The sequence below is a fragment of the Malaclemys terrapin genome, chromosome 1 (genome assembly GCF_027887155.1).
Source record: "Malaclemys terrapin pileata isolate rMalTer1 chromosome 1, rMalTer1.hap1, whole genome shotgun sequence".
Taxonomy (NCBI): domain Eukaryota; kingdom Metazoa; phylum Chordata; order Testudines; family Emydidae; genus Malaclemys; species Malaclemys terrapin.
In genome coordinates this window covers 345598032-345619464 of record NC_071505.1, presented here as the reverse complement: position 1 = coordinate 345619464, position 21433 = coordinate 345598032, and the positions used below count along the sequence as shown (strand labels likewise).

The window sequence follows — 21433 nt, the reverse complement described above, 5'->3', positions numbered from 1 at the left end:
CTCGGGCCACTCGCTACTGTAGCCGTGAGCAGACCCCAGGCTGAGCCATCACCTCGCCCTTTCCTGCAGACAGCCAGGCAACCTCTGCAGACGGGTCATGCGGGCTGAAATCTGCTCCCTGTCCCCTCACACCTGGGAAATCCAGGCCCTGAGTTTTGGGGAAGCTCCCATAGCAAGGGACAGCTTTAGGGTCGGTGTGACCTGGGTGTAGGGCTGCAGGGAGCTTCCTTCCGCCAGCGAGCCAGCCCCCTGAGGGGCCACTCGCCAGAGCCAGAGGCAGCGCGGCTCGAGGGCGGAGCGAGGGCCTGAGCCAGGCGCTGAGGCTGGTAACAGTAACCGCTGGCGTCAGTGGCTCCCGACCCCGCTGTAACAGAGACGATGCAACGTGAGCCTCTGACCTGGGGCGTTCAAACGGGCGGCCAGAGAGAGGCTTTGAAATCCCGAGCGGGCCGAGCGCCTCCAGCTTCTCTCAGCTTTGGTGGGAACTGCGGGGTGACCAGCCCCTAAGGGCTTTTGTGCCTCACTTCAGATGCCCAAGTTTGGAGACTGTGGCTGTAATGGCTCCGTGCCTCAGTTTCCCCATCTGCAACATGGGGGGGGAGGGGATTGCAGCTACAAGAGAGGAGTTACTGTAATATGTGTAAAGTGCCAGACGAGGCCAAAGCAGACTCTTCCTGGGCTGGGAACCCAACCGCCCCCACAAGGTATTCTGGCTGATTGTCCCCACGTTGACAGCTCTGCTCCCACGCTGACACGCAGCAGCTGGGCTCTGCGTCTGCCGCAGGAGGCGGGGTGGGAGGGGGGGAATGGGAGGTAAAAATCCCCACCCCCCCCCCCCATTAGCTAGGTTATGCCTCAGCTGTATTAGGGTAGATCTCACAAGCTTTTCCAACGCTTTAGGAAGATACAATTCCCGTCCCGGTGAGCTCACAAGCAGCAAGCGAAGGGTATGAAATTGCTGGTAGCTGTAGTAGTAGTAGGCTGTTATCCTCTGATGTGGGCCAGCTGCTCGAGGAGGATACGTAACATCCCTGGCCCAGCAGGTTACACTCACCCAGATGGATCCATGCTCCGGCCCCCTCACCCACCCTTTGGTGTCTAGGTCTGTGGGGCTCCCACGCACCCTCTGCTCTGCACTGCTGCTGAGATGGTCTCCCCAGCCATTGCTCTGGCCTTCATCCCCTTCCTGGTCACCTTGATCATCCGCTACCGGCACTACTTCCTGCTCTTCTACCGGGCGGTGCTGGTGCGCCGGCTGCAGGACTGCCTGACGGGCATCTCCCGGGAGGAGCGGGCCTTCCAGTACGTCCTCACGCATGCCATCCCCGGCGACCCCCACCATGTCCTCGAGACCTTCGACCAGTGGTGCTACCACTGCGAGTACCTCAGCAACGTGGGGCCTCACAAAGGTAAGGGCTCGCCCAGCCCGGAGGGGGTGCGGCACTGAAATGCAGCCGTCTCCGGGGCAGAACCCAGCAGCGGTTCAACACCACACACCAACGTCACATGACCATTTGAGAGAGGAAGAGGGGGGAAATAGCAAATCCACTGGCAATGTAGGGAGGTGTAAAAAGTACTGTAATTACCCCAGATGGAATTTGCCCAGGACACAGGAGTTCAGTCTCATTCTATTAATTTTTTATATCATGCATTAACCCCACAACTCATGTGAGAAATACCCGGTGAGCGTTAGTGGCCACAAGTAACGCGTTTTATGTCCCCTCCTGCGCTATGCAGCCCCTCATCACCACACTGGGGCCTTAATTAGGTGCTGCCCCAGCACGCTCCCTGCTGAATCATATACTGTGGTGACAACAGCAGGGCTTCTGCCCCAGCACCAGCCTGGCCCTCTTACTTCATTCCTGTGCTGCCCAGCATGATTGCTCAGAACTTCAACACTGGGCATGGAACGCAGCTCCTTCTGCTCCAACCTCTGCCAAGTGAGAATCCCCATTAACAGCTGTGCAGTATAGGGCTTATGACACACAGGAGAGCAGACCTGACTCCACCTAGAACAGGGCAGTGGTGCACACAGCCACTAGCCAGCTCATCATGGTGTCTTTGTGCTGTTGTTCTCCCTTTGAACCAGGCAGGGGCGGGTGGGCAGGACAGACCTGTGCAGGGGATTAACATTTAGCACCCAGACGCTGTCATTCTCTTTAGCCCAGTCAAATTCCACGTGAGCCAGGCCTGAGACCCCACCCTGGCAGAGCCGGAATGAATGCACGTTCTGCAGGGAACTCTGCGCTATCCGTGGACGTCGGTCGAGTGTGCGAGGCCAGCGCAGGGATTCTTCCCTCGAAATAGATCTGGCTCTAGAATAGCTGCTGCGGGAGCTGCCCGACCTTTCCCCTCCAAGGCTTCTAGAGAGCGAGCTCTGTTAGCCAGGACCATGCTGCCTAGTGGTCAAAGCAGCTGCTGTAGCTAAGCCAGATTGGGGGGTGACGGGTTGGATCACAGGAACCCCCTTGGGAGCTGCCACCCCATGTGCCAAGACTACTTCTACCCCTGCCAGCTCGGGACTCCAGAGCCCTGTCTCGCTGAGCCAGACACTCCGTCTGTTCCAACACAGACCCAGGGTCTGAATCACTTGCCCCAAAGCTGCAGGTTTATCTGAAAACAGCTCACAGAAGTGTGCTTGTCTCTAGCACTCAGATGCTCAACTTTCAATGGGTCTATACCCAAATAAATCCGTTTTACCCTGCATAAAGCTTATGCAGGGTAAACTCATCAATTGTTCGCCCTCTATAACACTGATAGAGAGATAGGCACAGCTGTTTGCTCCCCCAGGTATTAATACATACTCTGAGTGAATTACTAAATAAAAAGTGATTTTATTAAATACAGACAGTAGGATTTAAGTGGTTCCAAGTAGTAACAGACAGAACAAAGTAAGTCACCAAGCAAAATAAAATAAAATGCGCAAATCTATGTCTAATCAAACTGAATACAGATAATCTCACCCTCAGAGATGCTTCAGTACATTTTTTTCTCAGACTGGACACCTTCCAGGCCTGGGCACAATTCTTTCCCCTGGTACAGCTCTTGTTCCAGCTCAGGTGACAGCTATGGGATTCTTCATGATGGCTCCTCCTCCCCTTTGTTCTGTTCCACCCCTTTATATATCTTTTGCATGAGGCGGGAACCCTTTGTCCCTCTGGGTTTCCACCCCCCCCCCCCCCCCCGGAAAAGTACCAGGTTAAAGATGGATTCCAGTTCAGGTGACATGATCACATGTCACTGCAAGACTTCATTGCCCACCTGCCAGCACACACATATACAGGGAGACTTACAGGTAAAACACAGCCATCTGCAGACAACTGTCCTGGTTAATGGGAGTCATCAAGATTCCAAACCACCATTAATGGCCCAAACTTTGCATAATGACAATAGGTCCTCAGAGTTATATTTTATATTTCTAGGTTCAGATACAAGAGTGGTACGTTTATACTAATAGGATGATCACACGCAGTAGATTATGAGCTTTGTAATGATACTTTACAAGAGATCTTTTGCATGAAGCATATTCCAGTTACATTATATTCACTCATTAGCATATTTTTATAAAATCATATAGACTGCAACATCACAGGGGGTTTGAATCCTCACTAGATGGCTCCATGGGGAAGAGTTTTGCAGCAGAAGCCCCCACGCTGGGGGAAGAACAGACTCCCGGCCTCCCAATGGGAGGGGATGAAAGTGTCTCCTATAGACACAATCACTAATGAACACTCCCATGTGGGAAGCTGGGATTAGAACCGTGCTCCCTTGGCTCCCCAAGCCCTAGGTAGCTCCCCTGGAGCTACAGGGGAGCTTATCTAGGCCCTCCCTTTGTCCTCTCAGCAGGCCTGGGCAGGCGAGGCCAGCCCCAGCCCCACACAGCTAGGATGTTACAGTGAGCAGGCCAGGAGGGAGAGTTCCTGGTGAGGAGGCTGAGACTGACTTCCAGGGAGCCTTCCTGCTACAGCCCCCCAAACCCTCCTAAAATGAGCCAGCCCAGGGCTGCGGGAGCCTGAAGTAGCCAGCTCGGGCAGGGTCCCTGGTCCGGGCAGTGCCTGGCTCCCACAGAGGGAGCAGTGTGGGGAAGCTGGCCTGGCCAGACCTGCCCCCCGCTCAGCTGCGCTCCCTGTGGAGGAGGGGGGAGGGGCCCCTGGTTTATACCAGGAGCTGCAGGCAGAGGGTTAAGTTTCCAGCCTGCTGAGCCTGGGAGGACAGAGCAGCCGCTCTGGGTGGGAGGTGCTGACGCTGGAAACACGCCAGGGCCGTGCCAGGAAACAAATACACCTGGGTCTGGCCCAGCGCTGATTCATGATGGCCAGCCTAGACCCCGGCTTTCCTCGAGGGACCGGAGAGCAGCAGCACGCTATGCTATCGGGACAGCCGTGTCCCGGGGGGTCCCGTCCACAGCTGCCAGCCCAGGCCTCAGGGAGGAGCCGTGCCAGGAAACTCAACAGCACAGGCTGTCAGCCACTGAGCCCTGGGGGCCAGCGAGAACCACAGGGTCTCTGTGTCCAGCAGCCTCAGTGAAGTATCCCCGGACCTGCCCCGGACCTGCAGGAACCCTGATCTAGGGGATGGGGGAATTAGCCTCCCCGGCCGTTCAGTCTTTGGCTGCAATGACATATCTGTACAAGATGCATCATAATTATATCATAATCATATTCCTATAGTGAGTATGGGGTGCGGAGTGTCACAGCCAGTACCCTAGGAGTCCCACTGAAACCCCATTTTGAGACTGTATGTGGTAAATGTCCCCCTACGTGCAGTGCACACTCCCTGCCTTTTGAGACTGCCGCAGCCGGCGGCCCCATTCTTTGCTCAGGCTGATGGCTGGCGCGTTAGGGCAGCGGTCCCAGCATTGCAAAACCCTTTGGCCTTTCACTGCCATGAGCCCACGGCACAGAGTAAAGTGCTCCATGATTACGGACCCGCCCGCCAGACGTGCGCTGAGAACAGGGCTGCGTTGTCGGGAGGCGCGCGAGCGAGTTTGAGGGTAGGGGGAGAAATTGCCTGCTGTCTATAGGGCCAGCACATCACGTAGTCCCACCCGCAGCTGGGGTGGCATGTGTGGGGGAGCACAGCTGTGCTTAACCCAGCGCCTCCCCTTGAACAACATGGGACATCAGCAGTGGGGGCTGCATTCCCTGTTAGCTGGTGGGGAGCCGGGGAGGGGAATCTCTCCAGCAGCATCACCCCCCCCCCCAATAGAGCTTTCCTGGGAGGAATGGGATATGGTTGGGAGGAATGGGGACTATTTATAAGAGCCGCTATGCATATGTCATCATCGCCCTCTGCTGGACAGAGTCTGATCTACTCAAGGAATTGAGCAAAGCCACTTGTAAACTGAGTTCCAGACACAGGCCAGGGTGTAAAAAGTCAAGGAGTGGGGGGAATCATTTAAGGCAGTGAAAAAAACTCAGAGTTTGCCCTATTCTAGCACCTACCCTTCAAGGAGCGCCAAATGTTTATTATTATTCAGCACTGACACAGCACCTAAAGGCCCTGTACAAACACTAGCCTCTAACTGCTACCTTCCTTGCAGACAGGGAAACTGAGGCACCAAGCAGGAAAGTAACTTGCCTGAGATCACTGTGGCAGCACTTGGGAGCAGAACCTAGGAGCTCTAATGCCAAACCCTGTGTCTTGACCACAAGGCCATTCTGCCTCCTTAGAAACAGCTGGAAGTAATGGGGTGAAGTGGGACTTTTAGGTAGCCTCTCAAAGACATTGTCCCAAGAACAGGATCTCTGGGAAGCATCACTCAGATGGTGAGGCTGAGAGCCAGGATGGATAAAAAAGATGATTATTTAAAAAAAAACAAAACAGATTTTATTTTATTTAAATTGGATTTTTTAACATTTAAATTAAATACAAGGTTTATTTTGATTTAAATAAACCTCTTTAAAATTAAATTTGAAATTGGCAACCTATGTTAAGGCCTAAACTTATTATAATTTATTAGAATCTAAATTAAATACACAAAATACTAAGTAGTGCATGTTTGCTGCCAAGTTTTTAAGAAAGTGAAATACTGAACTGGTGGAAGTCACCGGACCTTGGACCCAGACTTTGTTGAAGGGCTAAACCAGCTTTTGACACCCGTAGCCTTTTCTACGGCTGCAATGAGAATATTTTCTTCATTTCAGTTTATTCAGTCGGTTTGGTTCAATGACTAGTTCATTCAATGTCCTAAACCAGGTGGGAATTGAAAAGGCAGGAAAGCTTGTATTCCTTTTCCAATCTCTGAATAAAAACTAGGTATGTGAGAGGGTGAGATCGACTAGTTCTAAAATCTTGAAGGACGTGGTGACCAGAAACAATCAGTTCAGTTCACTAACGACACATCATACTTCCTTGGTTTAATAAATCAGTTAGTTTTACATAAAAAATATGTTTTGATAAATTTTTTTTCTTATGTATGCAGCATATGCAGGGCCGACGAGAGGGGTGGGGAAGCCGGTACAAATTACCGGGGCCCGACAGTCTGAAAGGAGGCCCAGGGCCCGGCTTCCCCCCCTCTCGTCGCCTTACCGGAGCCCGGCGGTCCAGAAGGGGGCCCGGCGCCCAGCTTCCCCCCACTCTCGTTGGCCCTGTTTAGCCGGTCCGCCCTTGCTGGGGGACCCGAAAAAAAATTTCACCGCCCCTGCTGGGGGGGCCTGAACCCGCTCTCAGCGGCCCTGAGCATATGTAAGGTAGTTTTAGTTTAAATTTTTCTTTTTTTTCTTTTGCAGTTTTAATTGAATTTGAATTTCTATTCAAATAGATCTTCACACAAATCACAAGTAAAAAGTTAATCATCTAGTAAAAGGAAATGCATCATTCACAATTTTCTAACACAAAAAAAACTAAAAATGAAGAATCTAAAGAAATGCCCGTGAAGCGAAGTCATTGCTTAAGTCAACGTGTATAGCTGTCGCTCAGCCTCTGGGTTGGCAAAACAAGCCCCCCATTTAGTTACACAGGCTAGATTTATTTGCAAACTCAACCTGTTTCAATGGTAACAAACCAGTGAGCCGCAATCTTTCATGAGGAAACGTAACTAAAAAGTACAAATACAAAACGTGATTGAAATTGATGATTTAAAACAAGGTTTCCTCCTTGCCGATTAAAACTGGTGATTTAACGCTTTTTGATTTACATCAGTTCCCCGTTAGGAGCCGTGTTACCTGGGGTGTTCAGAACTGGAGAGGACAGAGCCCTGGGAAACAGACCTCAGGGGACAGTCCTGCCCTGGCCAAGGTTGGGGAGCCCAGATGGCCCCATCAGGCTTTTCCACCTTCTGGGTGGGTTACCTGGGGTGTGGGACTGGAGGGGGCGCACGTCTCCAGGTGAGCTGACCTGGCGAGGCTCCTTCTGCCCTCTAGGTAAGATCCTGGACCGTCTGATCTATGAGAACACGCCGCTCACCGTGTTAGAGCTGGGCACATACTGTGGTTACGCCACCATCCTCATGGCCCAGTGTTTGCCCATGGGTGCCCGGCTCTACACCGTGGAGATGGACCCACGCAATGCTGCAGTGGCCGAGAAGGTCATCCGCCTGGCCGGCTTCGACGAGGACACTGTGAGTAGCCCCCTCCCCCAGTGCTTTCCATGGACTATAGAGGCATGGCTGGCTCCCAGCTTATTCTGAACTAGCCTCAGTGAAAAGAGGCTGCCAGAGAGAGTGGCTCTGGGAGCAGAACCCGACAGCGTTTCTGCTCCAGTACCGGGGGGCAGCAGCCAGCATAGGCCCCAGCCAAGGGAATTGCAGATGGGAGAACAGAATTCCTTGGCTCGGAATTTGGCCCAGACACTGGTTAACGCCCAATTTCATAGCCTCACTTCCCCAGACTGTGCGATCTGAGTGTCAATTGCCTCCGGTCCCCCTGTGGTTTCAACTGGCTGAGCTACTCCTCTCCACTTCCTGTCTCAAATGGCCGAGCAGCGTTCCAGTTGGCTGTTGAACAAGCTGCTGAATTCCGCCCCAGAGACGGTTGCATTTTAAAGGGCCGATCCCAGGCTGGTTGGCCCCTAGGTTTGCACCGTGCCGTGAGATCCTGCAGGAGGGCCATGCTGTTCATTGGGGGACCCCCCGCTGACCTCCCCGCCTCTCCCCAGCGCAGGTGGAGCTGATTGTGGGCGCCTCGGAGGAGGTGATCCCGCAGCTGAAGGAGAAGCACGGCCTGCTCAAGGCCGACTTTGTCTTCATGGACCACTGGAAGCGTTGCTACCTGCGGGACCTGCAGCTGCTGGAGGCCCACGGCCTGCTGCTCGAGGGAGCCACCATTGTGGCCGACAACGTGGTCTTCCCCGGCGCGCCCCACTTCCTGCAGTACGTCAAGACCTGTGGCAAGTACCAGTGCAAGATGCACAGGACCAGCTTGGAGTACTTCCGGGCCATCCCCGATGGCATGGCCGAACTCACCTACACCGGCCTGGACTGAGCTCTCGCGGCCAAGGTGGGGCTGCCAGGCTGGGCCCCGTCCTGCCCTGCCAGGGGTCCAGCCGGTGCTGCACCAGAGCTGAGGGGTGTCTGGGCTTGGGGGCCATGTAGAGATGCCCAAATGCTGGGTCTGGTGGGTGGGTGTGTGCCCACGTGCGTACGGCCTCGCCACGCTGCCCGATCTGCACGTGAGCCCGTCTCTGCTCTGTATGTATAGGGGCCAGAGTCTGTTCTTATTTCCACTGGCGTGAATCCAGAGCGACTCCAGAGTACTCTGCGTTCACACCAGCGGCTGTGAGATGAGACTCAGGTCCACGCAAGCTGCACTGTTTGTGAAGGAACGGGAGTCTCCCGGATAGGTCTGCTGCACTGTATGAACGAGCGGCGCACGCGTGCACACACCCAGGCTGCAGCCACCACTCAGAGGTTTTGTTTGCCCCCCACCTTTTGCCCCACTCCCATTGCTCCTGTCTTCATGCCTTCTCCTACACCTGGGACTGCCAACCTAGCCCTTCCCCCACGGGCATTAGGCCCCCTCTCCCCCTTTCAAATCCCTCCTCCAAACTTTCCCTTTCTGGAGATTTAAAGGGCCAGAAGAAAGCAGCCCCGTCATCCTGGCCCTCCTGTTGTGTCCTGCGACAGGGCCTTTGTCTTTTCGGGGTTCCTGTGCAGTGCTGGGCTGACCCTCAGCGCGCAGCAAAGCAGCCTGCAGCGGGTGTCCACCCTAGGAAGCAACCCCTTTCCCCCCAGTGACACCAAGCTCCCCTGCTCTGCGCTCCTCCCCGCCGGTTACTATGAGCACCATTCATGTAGGGGACAGCCCTTGTTACCCAGGGCCACCAGAACCCTATGGTTCAGCTGGGATTGGGAGATGGGTCTGAGCACACAGCATGGACTAGTGACTGGCTGGTTCTCCTGAGTGTAATCAGCTGGCTTCCCTGAGCCAAGCAGGCCGGAGCGCGTACCACCCGGGCCAGCAGAGAGGGTGGCAGGATGCCGGGGCTCTTTTCCTGGCTCACTGGGCGAGTCATTTCACCTCTCTGTGCTAAAAGGTTCCTAAACCCCATTTACAAAAACCAGACAGTATAGCCAGGGGGCCACATCTCCTCTCTCAGGCTTCAAAAGTCACTTCATTGGGGGGAGGGATAGCTCAGTGGTTTGAGCATTGGCCTGCTAAACCCAGGGTTGTGAGTTCAATCCTTGAGGGGGCCATTTAGGGATCTGGGGCACAAATCAGTACTTGGTCCTGCTAGTGAAGGCAGGGGACTGGACTCTATATACCTTTTGAGGTCCCGTCCAGCTCTATGAGATAGGTATATCTCCACCCTCCAGACACAATATTTAAATAAATCCCAAAAATATCACCCTATAACCTTAACTCCAACCCTAGGAGATGGCAATACAAGGCAGAGTTTAGAGTAAAATATGGACCGATCTATCATAGATGGAAGGTGCTAAGCTCCTACAGTGAGGAAGGATGGTCCAGGGGTTAGGGTGCTGACTTAGAGCTGAATTCAATTTCCTGCTCTACCATGGACTTGCTTGGGCTAGGTCCCGCTTTCCCCGTGCCTCAGTTCCCCTTCTGTACAATGGGGATAACTGCACTGCTGTGCCTAGGGTGTGAGAGGATAAATCCATTGTGGCTTGTGATGAGCTCAGATACTATTGTATGTTCCAGGTAAGAAGACAGAAAATATATTACCTCTATATAAATCCACGGTACGCCCACATCTTCAATACTGCATGCAGATGTGGTTGCCCCATCTCAGAAAAGAAATATTGGACTTGGAAAAGGTTCAGAAAAGGGCAACAAAAATTATTAGGATGAGAACTACTACTGTATGAGGAGAGATTAATAAGACTGGGACTTAAGTAAATCAGGAAGTGTTATTTACTCCTTCTCATAACATAAGAACTAGGGGCCATCAAATGAAATTAATAGGCAGCAGGTTTAAAACAAACAAAAGGAAGTATTTTTTTCACACAACACGCAGTCAACCTGTGGAACTCCTTGCCAGAGGATGTTGTGAAGGTCAAGACTATAACAGGGTTCAAAAAAGAACTAGAGAAGTTCATGGAGGATAGGTCCATCAATGGCTATTAGCCAGGATGGGCAGGGATGGTGTCCCTAGCTTCTGTTTGCCAGAAGCTGGAAATGGGCAACAGGGGATGGATCACTTGATGCTGACCTGTTCTGTTCATTCCTTCTGGGGCAGCTGGCATTGGCCACTGTCGGAAGACAGGATACTGGCTAGATGGATCTTTGGTCTGACCCACTATGGCCGTTCGTATGTTCTTAACTTGGGGCAGATAAGTACTTACCCACTGCACTGCCACTGAAAGCCCTTTGAAGTGTTTGGCTAAGTGCTAAGCATTTTCTGCACACTGTAGTGAGCCTGAGATAGGACCAACCCAGCCCCACATCCATCCACCCCCCAACTTTGGGCCTGGAGCCAAACTTGGTGTCTCGCCCCACCCTCTCTAATGGATGGAGCCAAACACCTGCCTTTGGGGCCAAGCAGATCCCAAAGTGAGCTTCATTACTGGGGCCCACCGCGACAGGCACGAAAGGTGAATCTTCAGGTTAAAGGGACAGCAAAAGAACAAAGCCGATTACCTTAGTAAATAAACAATAGCCCCAGACTGAGCTTAACACACTAGATCGGTAGGATACAAATGAACAAATTCTCACCCTCAGTGACAACGGGCTGGCAGATTCTTAAGGCACAAGTTGCCTCGGCTTTCCCAGGTTTTCTTACACAAGCTAAAGATCTTAGCCTGGGACCATCACTTCTCCCAGATCAGTCTTTATTCCTCAGGTGTTTTCAGCTGTGTTGTTGTAGGGAGAGTGAGGACCCCTCACGTTGTCATTGTCCCTCTTTTATATCTTCCCCCCACTTACTGGAAAGCTTTTTTGCTGTGACCTGGGTCAAAGAATTCCCATTCTGTAGAGCTCTCGCTGAGAGGTTTCTATTGCACACAGTTCCTGGGGTGGCGCTTGTGTGCGTTTCCTCAATAAGCCACTAACATTGTTTGGCCTCATCCAATGTAGCCCATTTGAAATACAGAGACATGGTCAATATTCCCAGCTTCAGATACAACGATACATGCATACAAATTGGATAAACACATTCAGTAAATCATAACCTTTCCACTGATATCGTACAAGACCCATCTTGCACAGTCTCTCTTAGTTAGACCATATTCGTATCATAACCCTATTTCTAGGAAGAATACGGGGCGTAACGTCACACCCTTATCTACACAACTCAGGCACTGTGCTCCTGCCTCACGGCAATTGGGGGCCTATCTCAGGGCAGCCTGATTGCAAAGGCTGCTGACCAGATGTGGCTGTGTGAGCCAAGCCATGAGAAACATGTTGGTTTTGTCTGTTCTTTGGACTGTAACAAAGCCACTGACGGGCCACTTATTGCTGAGCTAAACTGCCTGGCCGCCGGGGACTTCCTGGGCCCAGCGCGATAGACGGACGTTACAGGGGGGGTTGTAAAGCGCTCTCTGATGTGTCACTCTGGGAATGAAATGACAGGTGAGCATCCCGGTTACTCTCCATTAGGTGAAATGAGAACGGCTCCCTGGGTCACTGGCTCTATGCTAGGGCGATGCCCCTTTATATGAAGTGACAGAGACGGTCTCTTACTAAATATACGTACAGCACCCAGCACACTGGGGCCTTAATCCTGGGTGAATTTCCAGCTGCTACTGTAATACTACTATTAAAAAACCTCAAAGAATTGTTTTGAAGTGTTATTTATTGGAAACCCCCCACATTTCTGTGAGCGCCAGAGACGCACAAAGCCAGCCCCGGCTGCTCTGTCCCACCCCGGTCGTCCCGTGATCCCATGTAGAGCTGTACGTTAACAGCAGCTGCCCTGGCGCAGGTAACATGGGCAGGCGCTGAGACCGAAAGCTTCTCTCCAGCTGGCTCCGTTGTGGGGCCTGAGGCTGAGCCAGGTTCGGTTCACAAAATAATCACGAGACAGACAGCAGTAGGGACACTTCCCTAACCAGGGCTTCCAAGTGCTGCTGTCCATCAGACCCTGTGCTGACGAGCCGTCCCATCTGATGCCCGTAGGCAATGCCAAGCCAGAAGGCAGAGCTCTCCTACCCTCCTTCAGCTCCAGCGGACGCCAGCAGCCTTTAACCTGGTCAAGATGCAGCCGTGTCAGATCATCCACTGGTCTTGGTCTTGCTCAGCTCCTTCCATGTCCACCTTGGGCAAACGACACAGGAAGGATAGTCCTTCAGCTTTCCCGAGTCCATTCCCAGCGGACAGCCCACAGTGAGGCTGGCCCTCGGAAGGGACACGTTGTGGGAGGGAGAGACGGGAAATGGGAGGCAGGACTCCTGAGTTCTATTCTCAACTCTGCTGCTAAGTGACATGGGACAAACCAGCATCTTTGTGCCTCAGTCTGTCAGACTGGGGGCATGGCTACACTTGCAGCTGTAGAGCGCTGTGAGTTAAACCAGCCTTCGGAGAGCGCGGTAGGGAAAGCGCTGCAGTCTGTCCACATTGACAGCCGCCAGAGCACTGGCGTGGCCACATTAGCAGCTCTTGCAACGGCCACAGAGAGCACTGCATTGTGGTAGCTATCCCAGCATGCAAGTGGCTGCAACGTGCTTTTCAAATGAGTGGGGTGGGGTAGAGAGTGACAGGGAGTATGTTGTGTGTCGAGGGGTTTTGGGGGGGCTGAGAGCATGTCAGCATGCTGTCTTGTAAGTTCAGATAGCAGCAGACCCCCCCTCTCCGCCGCCTCTCTCTCTCTCTCTCTCTCACACACAGCATTCCGCAGTAATGTTTGCTTTGTCTCGGAGCAGATAATCAGCCGGCTGTCAGAAATGGAGCTTTCAAAGGGCATATCCAAAGCAATGACAAGAGTGGCCACTTGACTTAAGGGGATTATGGGACATTTCCGGAGGCCGATCAGAGCGCAGTAATGCAACACCTCGTCCACACCGACACCCGGGCGTTTCAGCCAATGTGCAACAAGTGTTAATCTTCTCGCCGAGGTGGAATACCAGAAGCGCTGTAGCCCTGGAGTCAGAGCGCTCTACGTGCCTTGCCAGTGTGGATGGGGAGTGAGCTAGGGCGCCCGGGGCTGCTTTAATGCGCTCTAACTCGCAAGTGTAGCCAAGCCCTGGGACAGTGATATTCCCCAGCTCCCGGGGGGTGACTGGAAAAGTCACTGAGACAGCTCGGAATTGCTTCCGGTCTCTGGAAATAATACCAATCCCTGGAGCTCTCCCGGCTCCCGACAGGGCTCCTGCAGCAAGGGGGAGGGATTTACCAGCAGGGCTGAGAAAGTGAGAGGAAGCTGCCTGGAGACCCCTGCGATGGAGGGTCCTGTGAGGCATCTGGGCAGGTTGTTTCATCAGCCCAGTGTCAGGAACAGAGACTGGAGCTGGGGTTGGATGATCAGGCAGCTCATTCCCACGTAGGGTTCGGGGGTGCTAGGGAAACTCCCAGATTGACCTGTCCTGCTCCCCTGCCTGGGTATCGCTGCTTTCCCTGCTGGAGGATGGACGTAGCTGGGTGGTGTCGCGTCCACAGATCCCAGCCACCTCTCTGCGTGTTCCCCCACGCGCTGGGATCTGTGGACGTGAAAGTGACTCGGCTGCTGAGGTTCACCAGGCCCCACCCCAACGTACCTCATTGATCTCCCCATCGTCCGGGGACTCATTATAATCGTTCATCTCGTCCATGTCCTGCATGTCCTCGTCATCCTCGGAATCCTCTTCACTGTCTTCATCGTCTTCATCATCCTCCTCTTCCTCCTCATCGTAATGCTGCAGACGCCAGGGTAACCCACAGCTGTCAGCCCCCTGCAGCACCGCTCCCCAGCCGGCCCTTAAGCCCCATTCCCCTGGCTCTGCAGCTCTTGCCTCCCGTGGCGGCGCTTTCCCTCCCCCAACCCTAGGAATCAACCCATCCTCTGTCCCAGAACCCCCTGCACCAGCACTCAGTGCCCTCAGCTCCCACAGCACTCTCCCTCCTCTCAGCAGCCCTTCCGGCTCACCCACCCACATGCTGGGGCCCACAGATCTCCCATAGCCTGTAGTTCAGTTCCACACCAAGGGTGGTGAGCTGGTAAGGCGGGGGTGGAGACACTCCCTCCCCACTCAGCATCAGACCCATGGAGGAACCGCACCACTAACGAACACAGGAGAGTCGCAGAGTACAGCAGATCACTTCCCATTCACCCCGCTTCCTAGCATGGAATCTCTCCCTCCTCCCCGCCAGGGTCTCGCTTCATGGAGACCGCCTTTCCAGAGGCGGTGGCTAGTGGGAATACAGTGAGCCCCTCCAGATTGTGGGCTGAGTGTATGGCCTCCCTGGTGCTCCCAGCCTGAGGGAGGGGAGGAGGGTCTCGTCATTTTCCAGATCACTGGAAGCTTCTAAGGAGCTGACCTCCAGGAGCCCCTGGCAGTCACATGTGAACAGAGTGTTCCAACGCTCTCTAGTGGTGGCTCTAATTATAGTTAGGGCCCCACGGAATTTTTGCAAATAGGAACTAACACAAAATAAAACATAAGAACATAAGTGCGGCCGTACTGGGTCAGACCAAAGGTCCATCCAGGCCAGTATCCGGTCTACCGACAGTGGCCAATGCCAGGTGCCCCAGAGGCAATGATCAAGTGATCTCTCTCCTGCCATCCATCCCCACCCTCTGACAAACAGAGTCTAGGGACACTATTCCTTACCCATCCTGGCTAATAGCCATTAATGGACTTAACCGCCATGAATTTATCCAGTTCTCTTTTAAACAAACTCGCTTGCAGAGGTGGCTCTTTTCCCAAGATGCTGGGCCCGGCTCCCTGCTTTGGGCATTGCACCCAGGTACGCAGGGCTGCAGCGCCACTCACTCAAATTTGGCCTGGCCACCCCATTGTCATCATGACGGAGGGGCGGCCAGGCCAAACCTCAGCGGTGCTGACCCTGTGCGCCGTGTCGCAACGCTCCGAGCAGGGAACCGGGCCCAGTCATGCAGGAAAGGAGGCGCTGCCCTGCAACCCCCCTGGGTCTCTCCTCACCACGCAAGACCCAATGCCCTGCCCCCTCCGGGCTTCCCACCTCCGCCCAGGGGCAAGACTCAATTCCCCCTGCCTCCCACATGGATAAAATGGAACAACACTAAATCCCCCGCCCCCCCGCAAAAAAAACCCAATAAAAATAATTTCATGGGGCTGTAGTTATAGTACTACTCAGCACAGGTGAGTGCTCTACTGGACTACACTACCCAGAATCCTCAGCAGGAAGTTATGTGCACCTGTTTAGCCAGTTAAAAACCCAGCACATTGGATTGTTAACCGCACAACCTCCAGATCTTAACAACCAAAACCCTACAGCACAGGAAAAGGGTGCCAGGATTCTTACCTCGGAGGCAGGTTTTCCAATAGGGACCAAATTATTGTCTTTTTCAGCAATACTCTGCAGCTGAGGGGGAAAACAGCCAGAGGAAAGTCAGTCTGAAAAAGCTGATGCTACACAATGCCTCAGCACAGTACCCTGCAAATCAACTGTCTGAGGGGTTGTGCCTGGGTTTTCCCCGGGAAGGTATTGCGCAATAAAGCTATTCCCTTTCTTTTAAAGCATCCAGGAGTGGCCGTTGGCAGAGGCAGGACGCCAGAGTAGATGGAACAATTGTCTGATCCATTATGCCAGCTGCTAAGTAATCTGGAGCGCTTGGGTCACGAAAGATTCAAGGGTAAAGTGCGGCTGAAATGCAGCCACTTCTGGGTGGCAGCTGCTTAAAAAGTTGCCTTGTGTTATGTGCTTAGGCCAGCAAGTGGAGAAGACTGTATCCAACTGAAACCACAGGCTGAATTTACACAGGTTTCAGAGTAGCAGCCAAGTTAGTCTATATCTGCAAAAAGAACAGGAGTACTTGTGGTACCTTAGGTTGAATCTATTTCCCCAGGTTAAGTATCCTCGCACCTCTGGTCAACTGTCTGAAATGGGCCATCTTGATTATCATTACAAAAGTTTGTTTTTTCCTGCTGAGTTAGTATGGGTACTTCCACCTTTTCACGTTCGGTCTGTGTAGATATCTTCCTACTATAGGTTCCAGTCTATGCATCTGAGGAAGTGGGCTGTAGCCCACGAAAGCTTAGGTGCTAGTCTCTAAGGGGCCACAAGTACTCCTGCTCTTTTTGTGAATTTACACAGATTACCCACAGGCCCTGGGGCTCACAAAACAACTGCCAGGGGAATCTAATGACCCCAAGAGCCCAGGACCTTGATTTTACATCTCCTCCGAAGGCGGGCTCTCCCCGCAGCCCAGCTCCCCAGCATCAGCAGCTCAGCACTGGGTCACTGACGCCCATCGCTGCACCCCCGGGCCGGGCCCCGCCGCTCACCCAGGCCTGGTGCTGCTGCTCCTGCTGCTGCAGCTCGTTCTCGTCCACGCAGGGCCGGTCCAGGTTGAACCAGAGGGACTCGGTGACGCGCGGGAAGAGCGAGGGGAAGAGCGTGGACATGGCTCGGGGGGGCGCGGGGGGGGGCGGTGCACGTGGTTTGAGGGGGGGTCGCACCCGGGATGGGGCTCCAGGGGTAGGAGGGGGCGGGGTTCCCGAGAGGGGCGGGGCTTAGGGGGCGGGACTTCCGGGCCAGCTCCGGAGCCACGCGGAGTGGCACGAGGCAGCTCCACTCAGCAGAGCCGTGCCCAGACTGCGGGGGGGGGGAAAGGAGGGCGTGACCCGGAAGCATATTCTCCTGCGCGCCGGAAGTGACCGTGTGGGAGCCGCGGGAGCCCCTCGCCTCACGCATGCGCCGTGCTAGGGAGGCTCGTGTCGGTAGTGAGAAATCGCGTCCCCACCCCCACCCCGCCTGGGGCGTGCCTGTGGCTGGCCTTAGCCCCGCCCCTCGTCGGGCTGCGTCGCAACACGCGGATCCGCCTGGGGGGGGCCGGAAGCTCCTGTCAGGGGGCAGCCCCGGCGGCCGGAAGTGGGGCAGGTCCCGCCCCCAGGGGCTGCTGGGGCCGCCGGCTACATCCCCCCCCCCCCCGCGCTGCGCGTGCCAGGGGCGCTGTGACGCGGGGCAGCGCGCGGGGGTTAAAACCCCGGGGGGCGGGGCTGCTCCCGCGCGCAGGGTCCCACGGCACCAGGGCTGGGGTCGGGCGGGAATTACCCCCCCCCCGCGGGGCCCTGGCGCCGCCCCCCCCGGGCAACTGCCTCGCCCCCCCCCCCCAGCAGCGTGCCGCGTCCTGAGCCCCATGCGATCGGTGGGGAAACTGAGGCACGGGGCTGCCCCAAACATGGCGGTCCGGCGGCGCGCCTGCGGGAGATCCGCTGGTCACGCAGCTTCGGCGACATGCCAGTCCCGCCCCTTTGGCGTACCCGCCGCGGGACTGCCGCCCTCACAGCGACTGGCAGGCCACCCCCCCCCCCCCGCGGCTTGCCGCCCCGGGCACGCGCTTGGTGCGCTGGTGCCTCGAGCCGCCCCTGTTCACTTGGCCACCGTGGTGATAATCTCTAGTAGCCCTCAGAGCAGGTGTGGGAGTCTATGTTTGTAAAGCACCACTTAAATTAGTGTTAATATTGATGTAAAACCATCTGTAAGGCCCAGCTTGACCAAGCCCTGGCTGGGATGATGTAGTTGGGATTGGTCCTGCTTTGAGCAGGGGGTTGGTCTAGATACCCCCTGAGGTCCCTTCCAACCCTGATCTATGGTTTTATGATCTGGTCCTTAGCTGCATCAACAAGGAATCCAGGGGAGCTCTGGTATTTTCAAGGTGTATTTATCATCTCTCCAGAGGCTGCGACAGAGCAGCACTTGGCCAGTGAAAGAGTTAACGGTATTTTAATACTTTGGGTCATTTCCTTTTGTTCCTCAGCCAACCCCAGCAAAATGTTCCTGCTGTCATAAAAAAGCCAGAACGCTCTGCCACAGGCCCACAGCCAAGGCGATTGTGCAATAAACCCCATCAAAGTCCTGGGGAGTTCTAACACGGCAATCAGGGGACATTGTGAAAGTTTGTCACGGCTGGAATCTGGTGTCTTGTTTGCAGAAGGCGTGGACTGTGTTGAGACCTGGTGCACTTATGCAGGCATGTTCTAGTGAGCTTGGCGTGAGCAAGGAGCTGTTTGCCCTACCTCCTGGGCGGGTGGTGGAGATCAGACAGTTAATAAGTGCTTTTGACGATCCGGGCTAGTTAATAATAAATTCCTCGGCTCATTTGGACAGAAACAGGCCCATGGGGTTTACAGACTCGGGCAGCCCCTCTGGATTTGCAAGGTTAGGAAGGCACCATGCCTAAGGGGATGGTGTCTTGTCCAGAATGCTCTTTACTCCTCTGAGATGATTGTGGGGCTTGAACGTCCCCCAGTGGACATTGGGATGAGGCAGGATGGTGCAGTGGTTAGGACCCCTGTCTCTGGCCTGACAGCCCTGCTAACTCCTGGGGGATCCCGGTGTAGTAGAAAGAGAGCCTGAGACATGAGGCCTGGTGTAAGAGACCTGGTATGAGGCCCAAGGTTGAACTAAAGTAGTGGTCAAGCCCTGCTGCTATGAAGCAAAGGTAGTAAGAGTCAAGCTGGGAGCAGAAGTCAGGCCCTGTTATAAAACATGCCTGCTTACAAGTTCACAGAACCTGGCAAGAACATGGCTGGTATTGCAAAAACACAAACATTCCTGAGAAGTGATAGGCACAGACCACTTGTGATGCTCTGTACCTCGGGGGAACACCCAGCACCCCTACGTTCATTTTTATAATATGATTATGTGATATCCAATGCAAAATTGTCATGTCGGGTGTCTTCAGAAGGCTTGTGATGCACTGTGCATTGTTATAGTGATGTTATAGGTTGTAATTTAATGTATATAGTTATGAGACTGAAAATGTGTCCTCATGGCTTAAAACAAGCCCCGGCAAAACTCTCCAGGAGCAGAGGGGCAGTGCACACCTCATCAGGACATGTGTGGGACAAACCCAGCCAGCCTCACAGGAACAAAGGACACTGGCCTAGGCAGCAACAAAGAATCTGTTGGACTCTCGAGTGAGTCACCCCCCTTCCCTTGGTGAGTTTGGGACTACAATGAGGTAATGCTCACCTGACTGTGAATGGGAGGAGGGGCAAAGCCAGAAGGGAAGAAAGAACATGATAAAAGGGAGAGACGTTTGCCATGCTCTTCCTCTCTCTTCCACCTCCATCTACAGACACCACCACCAAGCGACTGAAGCGCTGACCAAAGGGGAGAGCCTGGCTGAAGAGCAACCAGCCAGCCTGGGGTGAGAAGCATCTAAGTGTGTAAGGGCATTGAAAGTGTTAAGATCAGCTTAAAATGTGTTTTGCTTTTATTTCATTTGACCAAATCTGACTTGTTGTGCTTTGACTTATAATGACTTACAATCTATCTTTTTAGTTAATAAATTTGTTTATTCTACCTGAAGCAGTGTGTTTGATTTGAAGCGTGTCAGAGACTCTCCTTGGGATAACAAGGCTGGTACATATCAATTTCTTTGTTAAATTGACAAACTCACATAAGCTTGCAGTGTCCAGCGGGCATAATGACACTGCAAGACGGAGATTCCTAGGGTTGTATCTGGGACCGGAGATATTGGCTAGTGTCATTTGGTTGCACAGTCCAAGCAGCGTCTGGCCAAAAGTGCTCACTCACGTAGCTGGGAGCAGCTTACATGCTAGAGGCGTGTGTGAACAGCCCGGGAGTGGAGTTCTCACAGCAGAGCAGGGTAATGCTGGCTCCCAGAGTCAAGGATTGGAGTGACCTAGCAGATCACCAGCCCAGATAACACCAGGAGAATGCCACACCACTCACACAAGCACATTCCAGAAGTGTGGTACCAAAACACCCCGATACCAAGTACGGTACAAACACATTCCCCAAAGATAACAGGAACATGCTGACCCTTCTTAAAGATAAGGTCAGGATAACAGGGTGATGGATAGAAATGTTTTCATTGAACCAACATATACAAGGTGATGGGTGGTAACTAACCACATCAGAGAGGCAACACGTAACTTGTTTGCATCAAGGTATAAAGAGGTCTCAGAGGGAGTGTCCTTGTCTGGCCTAGGGGGGGAATGGAAAATCCCACCATTCACTGGGCTGGTCCCTTGTAACGGGCATACATGGCTCAGTAGTTTTATAGAGTCAACGGGATACTAGTACCGTGCTTCATTGACAATAAACCTGACCAAGCGCCGTCGCTACTGAAACGGATCTGTGGTTTTACTGGGCCGTTTGGTCGAGGTGTGCCACGTCTGCACAGAGCTGGGGCAGCGCACTGAAAGACCACACATACATGCCGCCAATGACTAACTATAGCCCGGGCATAGAGGTTTCCCACGACCCAGTCATTTCATGACACAATTTCACAAAGTCACCCCCAGTTGAGAAGTGATGCAGCCAGAGCCCCCAATTCGTCACCAGCCATGCCCCTGAGAGGTGGCTTACGCCTCTTCCCTTCTTTTCTGGCACCCATGCGACTCCTTGCTGGGCAAGCTGTGGTGGTGCCTGACTATTTTGATAGGTGAGACACAAATCACAAAATACCAATTCCCTCCTCGCCTCAACGTATAGTGTAATAGCTACTTAGAAGGAAGAAGCAGCAGCAGACGGTCACCACAGCAATGCCCTGATAAAATGCCTCCTGGGCGTGGTGAACTGCCATGGGAACAAGGCAACTACGTGAGGCACTCTCCGCTATACCGAGATTTGAGCCTCACGCAGCCCCACATGCTTTGAATTCTGGGGGTTGGTGTTTGGCTACTGCAGAGAGCGAGTTGTGACATTTAAATCCACCCCCAATTTGCCCTTAAATCTGTCAATATCAAGTCAATAAAAACAAACAAACATGCAAAATGGATGTTGTGGCTTTTGGGAACTCTTGGGTGGACTGCACCTCCCGTGTTTGGGCTGACAAGCCGCCCTGGCCAGACATCCAGGGGTGCTGCCCTTGAGAAGATCAGCAATACTGCTAGCTGGCCAGGAGCATAAAGCCCGGCGGCCAGGGACCATTAAGGAAAATAAAA

At 53.7% G+C, this 21433-nt stretch overlaps 2 protein-coding genes and 1 long non-coding RNA gene across 3 annotated transcripts; 2 read left to right on the top strand and 1 right to left on the bottom strand.

Annotated features, from left to right (window-relative positions):
- The first annotated feature begins 1147 nt into the window (after positions 1-1147).
- TOMT (transmembrane O-methyltransferase) lies at positions 1148-8943 on the top strand. The gene is made up of 3 exons (XM_054015930.1): positions 1148-1409; positions 7365-7561; positions 8103-8943. The coding sequence occupies exons 1-3, from the start codon at positions 1148-1150 to the stop codon at positions 8421-8423; spliced, it is 780 nt and encodes a 259-aa protein (XP_053871905.1). The 3' UTR covers positions 8424-8943.
- A 3231-nt stretch (positions 8944-12174) lies between these two features.
- On the bottom strand, positions 12175-16956 carry ANAPC15 (anaphase promoting complex subunit 15). The gene is made up of 4 exons (XM_054015929.1): positions 16799-16956; positions 15816-15875; positions 14090-14227; positions 12175-12653 (listed from the first exon to the last, which is right to left on the bottom strand). The coding sequence occupies exons 1-4, from the start codon at positions 16916-16918 to the stop codon at positions 12606-12608; spliced, it is 366 nt and encodes a 121-aa protein (XP_053871904.1). The 5' UTR covers positions 16919-16956; the 3' UTR covers positions 12175-12605.
- A 3-nt stretch (positions 16957-16959) lies between these two features.
- LOC128830164 (uncharacterized) lies at positions 16960-19823 on the top strand. Its single transcript, XR_008443549.1, has 2 exons — positions 16960-17233; positions 18274-19823. It is a non-coding gene; the product is annotated as an uncharacterized LOC128830164 (long non-coding RNA).
- Positions 19824-21433: the final 1610 nt, after the last annotated feature.